Here is an 8,549-nt window from a genome sequence, read left to right as displayed (position 1 = left end):
TCTCCAAAGTGATAGCCTAAATAATTTGCTTCTTGGGGCTAAGATTTGGAGGAGTTCTCCTCCTCCCTAAATTCCAAATCCAGTACTAATGGGCTTCATTTTGTGACTTATGCATGTAGACTGGCTGTGTGCACATAGTCATGCACCTGACTCCTGTATAACGTACTGAGCATACATGACACCTTGTCATGTGCTTATGGGTCCATACTGCACAGGCAATGGTGGGTATAGAATCCCAGTGCCCAGGCACCAAAAAGGCCAGTTTCACAGCTGGAAAATTGTCATTTAGGTGCACACGGGGAATGTAATTCCAGCCTTCCTATGCCTCGGTTACACATATGTGGCTTTCATTTGTTCTATTTATCAGCTGCTTCTTCAGTTTTCCATCATTTTTTTAGCAGCTTATAGTGGGGCTTTCCCAAGAATGTACTGGCCCATTATCCATCCCAGATGCTTGTGGGACACTTGAATCCCCCAGGGCCAGGCTAACTCATACTGCCATTGATCCAGGTCAGTGACACAGTGGCACCAAGTGCAGTTACTTCCCCAGATGACCTGACTCTTTCCTATGCCAGTGCACAGTCACACACATGTCCCTGTCCCGTCCCAGTGCAGCACGTGCTTCTCTGCTTCTTCACCTGCCCCAATCAGCTTAGGAAAGAAGAAAAACTGAAAAACCTCCCACAGCTAAACAGCTATAGGTAGTTATTTCCCATCATGTAAGGCTCGTCTATACTGTAGAAGGAGTGTGTCAGGGCTCTCGAGGGACTCAAGCACATCACAACCCTTCCCTGACCCAGCTGAGTCCTCATGCATGCACTGGGTGTGACGTTTCACCATTGAAGCTGGTCCAGAATCTTTACAAAGTCCTGCTGGAGGGGGCAAGGGCTCGAAACCAGGTACCAAAGGATGAACTTGGAAAAAGTTCACCGACTCATTCCTAGACAGGAGCACACCTGAGGGTAGGGTTTGGCAGGGTGAGGTGGGGGTATGATCAGGCCCTTGGGGCCAGGGCACTGTGAAGGAGTGAGACAAAACTCACAGCATGGAGGGCCAGCAGCAGCTGAGGATCTGGAGCGAGGGAGTCCACAAGGCCTGAGAGAATCTCTTAAATGGAGGTGTTCAACAGAGGACACGGAGGAGGACCCAAGGGAAAAAAAAAAAAACAAACAAATCTACAGCCGCAGGTAGAGCCTTCCTGCACATGGGGGAGACCCCAAAGAGATCGTGAACGGTCATAGTGGTGGAGGGTAGGCTAGTACATAGCAAAGACTCGACTATGGGATGTTTTTGTCTGGATTATGGTGATTGGGATGTTGAGCACCTGATCAAGAGTAAAAGGGTCATTATGAGAACCTGACAAGAAGGCTGAGATGCTTTTCCGTGTTTTTTTGCTGTTTCTATTGAGTTTCTTGAACACAGGCCAACACTGGCCCCAGGAAGGGTGTACCCAAAAGAGGCCCAAGGGCACCCTGGGGCAGGGGGCCAAAAATAAGGCCACAACAGGCAGCACTGTGACTTGGCTGCAGAAGAATATTGTGAACACCATCTGGAGAGCCTAGGCTCGGGTAAAGGGGAGGTTTTGGAGCCCCACAGAAGTAACAGGGATCAAGACGAGGCAGGATCACCATGGGCAGTGCCTCCCAGGAATATATATGTCATCAAAGTCGTGGCAGGTGAGAAAACATAAGATCCACTTCCTGGCAGAGCAGGTGATCCAGAGCCAAGGTCTATCCTGTCGCCCCCTGTAGGGAGATGAGCTCAGCGCAGTGCTATAATACCCTAAAATACCTACAGTCATCACAGGCACATTACTAACATAGTTCTGGCAAGCCATCAGAGATACGGGAACACTTGCTTGCATTGTATTATTGATTCAGTTCTCATCAAAGAGTTGTTTACACATGGCTTGGAGCCCAAGTACCTGAGCACGACGAGCTCCTGCTGATCTCAATGAGATATGGGCACATCTCTCCAGACTGAAACCTCAGCCCCTCTCAGGAACACACTCGGAAAGCGTACACTTTTCCTCTAAAATAAAGTTTCACAGCAGACTCATGTTGTCTCTGTGGTATGGATTTGCCCCTCACCTTTACCGTCTGGAGGCACAGGGATGTCACTCCATTCAGGCTCCTCCACGCTGTCGTAATCCTGCTGGAAATCCCCAGGGGAAGTTTCCTCTGCAAGAACAAACACCGCCCTCAGCTTCCCTTGGACTTGTCCATTTCCCCAGAAAGCTCTGAGTTCCCAGGAAACCCTGCTGCCCTGGACCTATGGGTCTTTGCAGTGGAGTGCAAGGAACCTCTCAGAGTGCTCTGGGTGGAAAGGAAAAGGTCACGGGCATTGGTAAAAGAGGACTTAGTCCAGGTTCAGTTCTTCCTGAATAACTAAGGATACAGCCCTGCTCAGGTGCATCCCATATTGTTGGGATCATGTGTTTTATTACAGCCAGGATCTGTGCAGGATCTCATGCAGACTGGAATGTAACTTGGTCTCTATGCTCATGGCAGGGTGGCAGGGGAGAAAAATTTTGGTCATTGATCTGGATTTGCTCAGCGATAGACTTCTCAGTGCTCAGCACATTATTCCTTGTGCCGTTCCCTGCCCTTTACTCACACACAAGGAGTGTCCGGATCTGACTACCTATTCCTATCATGAGGTTATCACAGAAAACTTTTAATGCTTTCTTAAATATGACCCAGTCCCACTCTCTCACATTTGTACTGGACCATGACCTAGAGGACATCCCCAGGAAACGTATTCTCCCCCTAGCTTTGGGGCTCCATCTCTGGGGTCTTCTTTGCCCTGTTACCTTGCACTGATCCAGGATCATTTCCATTCTCGCTGTCCCCAGTGTAATACTGCAGCTTCCTCACAGAGTCCTCTGAGTAGGAGACTGGAAGATGAGAGACAGTTTGGTATCCACCTGGGGAGGAGGGAGCCCACAAAGGAGAGCAGAGCAGTGGCTTCAGTGGGAAAAGGATTCAGATGCCCTTTGACACGATGATCCTAGCAATGACCTTTCCTGACCTGTACAGAGGTCTGCTCCCAGGCTGCAACATGGGCAGGGGAAGAGGCAGGGCATGGTACTGGCACCAAGCCAGCTCTTTGTCCAGCACCTGGGAACATTACGTGGCCAGGCAGGTTGCAGGGCACAGGCTAGTCCAGGCTGGAGAGCCTTTTATGGCTTGTTTTAGAGGCTTCATTGCCTGGCTGACTTCATTTCCCCATCCAGCCCCAAGCCACCATTCCCATCCACTGCCTCTCTACCAGCCATTTCACTCCCCATCATTAAAATCTCCAACTTCTACCTCATGCTCCTGCCAACATGACCCGATCTCTCTTGGGGACAGGCAGAAATGGTTTTTAAGTCAAATGTTTACTACTCTAACTACACTAACACTGATCAACCTTTGAGAAACTTAAAGTGTAATGTGTAACCAAACCCTTAAATACTTGCTGTGTGTTGGCAATGGGGCACACAGACCTGAGCGACCAAACGTCTCAAGCTTCTCCCTCATCAGGTTATAATCAATCTCTTCATACACAGCATCAGTTAAGGGGCCTGAATATCTTCCAGAGACTGAAAACAAATGGCAGGTTTCACACAGGGTCATGGAAACAGGAAATCTTAAGACAGGAAATGTTAAGGGGTCCTCCAGCCTTTCCCTTTGGAGCTCAGCTGAGCCCTACAGCACACTTCTATGGCCTTGTCCAATTTAAAGAAAAGTATCCAATGTGGCACTGACCAAGCCTATTCAAAAACTTCCCTCTGGAAACCATTACATGGGCTACTCCCCTGTTCCAAAATCTTGTCATACACTCAGCCTCAATCTTTCCTATTTACTACCATCGTAAGACTAACCGTTCCCCAATTTCACATAGTAGAAAACTGTAAATATATTCACACTTCCACCCGCACACCCAGATGCACACATGCAACCACTTGCAAAATGCAAACATTGACAAGGAGTTTCAGTAGCAAAATGCAAACATTGACACTGGGTTCTACTGAAAGTTAAAAACTAGAGGTTGCAATAAGGGAGAATTGCCACCCCTCATTCTGCCAAATATAAGAATTTTTCCCCCACCTTCCCTTTTCTAACTCTTGTTTTCTTTGCTCCTTTCTCTTTTCCTGCCAGCTGATTTCCTAATATTTCCTTTCCTCATAGTATCCATCCCACTGATCTCTCTCTTCATGAACACTTCCACAAGTGGAGTTTCTAGCAGTTTTCCAAATACAAACCCAAGATAATATTTTTTGCCATGATTTCCCATCTCTTTAATCTCCTGTGAAATCTTGCTTTGCCTTGCCCACTCTTCTGAGCTTCCCCAGTTCAGCTTGGTTTACATATTTCCCGGGAGCCCTGCACAACTGTACTGCTTGGTCACCGATGGAAGGATTGATTTCAGAAGTATGCTGGATCTCCCTCTCACAGCTCTTCCAGCATCCTCCCCTCCTCAGCCGTACCTCCCGTTACCTTCCAGGCCTAGGTTGCATCACAGCTCTGTCTGTGGCCCTCCCCTCACCTGAACCTCCCTCTGCTGTTGCAGAGCCTTTTTTCTATGGTGAGAAGAATGAGGACTCACCTCTGGCCTTCCAGGCCTAGGTTGCATCACAGCTCTGTCTGTGGCCCTCCCCTCACCTGAACCTCCCTCTGCTGTTGCAGAGCCTTTTTTCTATGGTGAGAAGAATGAGGACTCACCTCTGGGCAGTGCCCTGGTGCTTCGCACCTGTCCCCCCAGCATGATCAGGACCAGGCAGAGAAGGGCCCAGGACAATGCAGATGACTATGGGCACCATGTCTCTCCCACCTGTCAGAGATGGGCGCTGAGGTGGTTCTGGAAGAAAAGGAACATGCAACAGGCAGAGACTTCTGGGAGAAGCAGGAGGTGTGAGAAACAGGACAACATAGGAGAGAGATGCAGTCTCTAATTTAACCACCCATGGCATCAAGTTCAGGCAGTTTGTCATGGAGGCAGCTGTGCTAGGAGCCACTGGACAGGAATGGCTCCTGCTCAGCACCCACTGCAGCTCCCACCCCAGGTAACAGTTTTGGTGGACCCCTCACTCCAGGAGCTGGAGCTCATCCTTGCAGGGTAGAAACAGATGTTGTCCTTGTGCCCCTATAAAAATGTTTATAGCAATGTAGAGGTCAAGCCAACATATGTCCATAGCCCTTGCTGCACCACAAATGCCCCAAAGTTGTAGCCACAACGTCAATGAGCAGAGATTCCTGGTGGCAGAAATCTTTCAGGTTGATGGTGGGAAAGCGTGTGCAGTTCCCCAGTGTGGGGCAGGCAGGGCAGGCACTCCAGAGGCTTCAATGGCTTGATCTCCTTTACTCCAGTAGTTCCTGTTTCTGGGGTGCACAGCATCAGGGCCCTGAAGCTTGGTGTACTCCTCCTGGGCGTCCCCATTTGGACTCTCCAGGCACCCAGAGATGCTCCGTTGAAGTGCAAGAGCTGAGACCAGCAAGCAGCCGATTGGCAGTGTCAGGCACTGGAGCACACCAGAGTTGGATTTCACCACTTAAAAAGATGCACCTTGGAGATCCCTGGAGTGTGTCACCGTAAGCGGAGAAAGCCCATGTTCTGTGCCCACATGTCCAGGGACTCACTGAGCCATGTCTCTAAGCAAGGCAAGCCGTGCTTACCCACTTACAGAGATGAAACCCGGAGTTTGTGTGCAAGTGGGAAACCCTAGTTTTCCCCACTAAGAAATACATGCCGCAGGGAATTTCTAAGGCACATCTCTGTCAGGAAGGAACATGTTGCCCTTGTCCTGTAGGACTGGGCCCGTGCCCTGTGCAGGGCAACAGGTGACCTGCGTTTCATCCAATGAAGTAGATCAGCGGTGTTGGGACATATCTCATCAAATGAAATCTGGTTCTTGTGCTGTCTCCTGTTTATACCCTCAGGAAGAAGATTACAGGTCATCACCCTGGGAACCCAGCACCAGTGAAATGTAACCCCCAGTGATAGCAAGGCATCTTACCTGTTCTCTCTGGAGATGCAGTAGTCTCGCTCTTATCTGCAAGGAAAGAGAGAAGGAGAGTGAAAGTCTGCAGGAAGGGGAGATGGCAGGAAGGCACACTCTGAGAGTCTTTGTGGGAATCTCGGAGGTGGAGACTGGTGACAAAGAGTGGAAGTGGGGCCTAGTGGGTATCACTGCCTCATTTCTGGATTTGTTGTCAGCAGACAGGGAGCAGGTGGGCAGGATCTTCTTTTAAAAAGCCCTCTCAGGAGCACTGGGCACGTCCTGTAGATGTAGCCTCTCCGCCTGCACACCTCACCTGCACGTCACTTGTACGCTGTGTCTCCTGGCACACAATAAACAACCAGCCTGTGCACAAGTGCACGCTGTGTCAAGGACAAGGTGAGTCCAGCGGAGAGGCTGGTGAGCAAGAAGAGCCCCATGCCTCTCTCCCGTGGGGCAGGGTTATATCGTATGTTGATTAAAGCTGTCATTGTGTTTCATGTCTACTGAGGAGGGTTCATGTGCTGCTCCCCACGCACTGGATTGGAATAAGAAGCTGGACAGTTGGTCACCAGTCTCTGTGTGTTAGTTTGAGGGCAGTCGCATGTCAGAACTGGGGTGCACCGGTGTTCTTGTGCAGCAGCTCCTGGCAGGGCAGGGCTGTATGGCACGGACATAGGGCCCTGTGGCTGGTAGATGAATAACACACCAGCACAGTGGACGATGTATGTATGGAGGCTGGCGCTATGGGGGCTGATGCCTTCAAAACCACAGCCCACAAAGTCTTTCCCCATAAGACAGCTACATCAAGGACATGGGGTCTATTCTGTGGCCAGTCAGGAGGATCTAGCCAAGGAAACACATTTCCCACCCACCTCCAAACCTGCATCATGGATGTAAGACACTGTCACTCACTGGTGCAGATCACAGCAGCATCTTCCTTATGGTGACACTCATTGTTACCCCAGGGCTCGGCACAACAGTCCCACAGAGATGACTCTGTCCCCTTGCAGTTCAGCTTGTCCAGCCAGATGGGGCCAGTCCCCTTCCCAAATTCTGCCTCACTCAGAGCAGACTCAGCAGCTCCACAGCCCAGTTGTTTGCACACAACAGCAGCATCCGCCATGTCCCAGGAGTCATCACACACTGTTCCCCAGGAGCCGCGGTGCCAAATCTCCACTCTCCCTGAGCATCTGTCCTTTCCTCCCACAACACGCAGCTTCTCCTTGTCTGGGAAAAGCAGAAACTGCCTTACTTGGGAGTTGAGTAAGGCCTGAGGGCAGAAGGAGGAGATTCAATAAAGGGCAGAGGTACCTGTGCAGCTTGTGGAGTTTGGACACTCGGCAAACTGTGTCGGAGTTGTTTTCTCTTTGCTTCCTAGGTTAAAAAAAAATACATGCCATGAACGGGCTGGTTAGTGTGTACATTATGAGGGAGAGCAGAAGTTAGCAGTACTCTCAGTTATGATATTACCATTATATAAATATGAATCTTAAGTGTGTTTAACATACAGTTGGTGTGCAACATCCCTGAATTTCAATTCCAGCTGTGTTGCTCCATGGCAGTGGTTTTCATTCTTTTTACAGTTAAGGTACCATTCATTTAAGTCGAGACACCCTCTATAGTGTTGGTGAATTGAGTGGCACCTTATATCAAAAGCTCATTTATTTACTACAATGCTAACCTCCGTGAGAGGGGCCACACAGAGCATCTGATGCACCAGCTGGTCAGGCACAAGCCCATGCCTGCACTTACGTTCCCGCACGTGCTTATCTCTTCAAATGTCACAGCACCCTCCAAGGCTCTTGTGGCAGCTCAGGGTGCCCCAGATCCCTGGCGGAGGATCCCTGCTCTATGGACACCTGATGCATTGTACTTCAGCCCGTGACTGGTAACTGCATTCCCTTACAAAGAGATTTGAATGTAAAGATTTTTACTTAAGAACCAACCACATGGACAGCTTATAGACCAAAATGATGTCCTTTGATTTGGCCTGAAAAATAGAATTCAGATCTCACACCATCTTTGACATGCACACCCCTTATACGTTCATGCGTGTGTGTACATACAGAGGTGTTCATAGAAACAGAGATGGGAAATGCATGTCCAATAGCCACACAGATACACACAGGATGCTTTGAATGAGAGAATAAGAATCTTTTCTGGCGTTTCGGGGAATATAGAACTGTCTGTACTGAAAAGGGAATATTTCTATTATAGAACTTCAGTGAATCAAACATATAATGCAGGTGTGTGTACATACATGTACAAGTACATCTATGTATGCTTTCATACGTGTTTGTGGGCAAGAAACATCATCATTACCAGTACACCTAATGTGGGTCTCTTCTCCCCGATTAGCACATGACAGGGGGTTCCATGGCTTCGACGGACACTGCCAAAGGGAGTTGTGATGCTCAAGGCACTGAACGTGATCCAACCATGTGTGGCCAGAACCTTGTCCATATGTAAAGTCTTCAGCAATGTCGCCTTCATCTCCACAGCCCAGCTGTTTGCATACAATTGTCACAGTGACTGAAGTCATCTGATTGGAGCAAATGCTTCCCCA

At 49.2% G+C, this 8,549-nt stretch overlaps 1 protein-coding gene across 1 annotated transcript in view; it reads right to left on the bottom strand.

Annotated features, from left to right (window-relative positions):
- Positions 1-2,090: 2,090 nt before the first annotated feature.
- Positions 2,091-8,549, bottom strand: part of LOC102370294 (antigen WC1.1-like) — a gene marked incomplete at both ends in the record, with an annotated part of 10,405 nt that continues 3,946 nt past the window's right edge. The window contains 9 exon segments of the mRNA XM_025195818.1: positions 2,091-2,180; positions 2,813-2,884; positions 3,488-3,583; positions 4,707-4,771; positions 4,773-4,842; positions 5,999-6,034; positions 6,896-7,210; positions 7,295-7,357; positions 8,306-8,545. Of these exon segments, the coding sequence (XP_025051603.1) occupies positions 2,091-2,180; positions 2,813-2,884; positions 3,488-3,583; positions 4,707-4,771; positions 4,773-4,842; positions 5,999-6,034; positions 6,896-7,210; positions 7,295-7,357; positions 8,306-8,545 (1,047 nt within the window).

This window comes from Alligator sinensis, unplaced genomic scaffold, assembly GCF_000455745.1.
Source record: "Alligator sinensis unplaced genomic scaffold, ASM45574v1 scaffold2209_1, whole genome shotgun sequence".
NCBI lineage: Eukaryota > Metazoa > Chordata > Crocodylia > Alligatoridae > Alligator > Alligator sinensis.
This window is presented reverse-complemented; position numbering and strand designations above follow the sequence as displayed.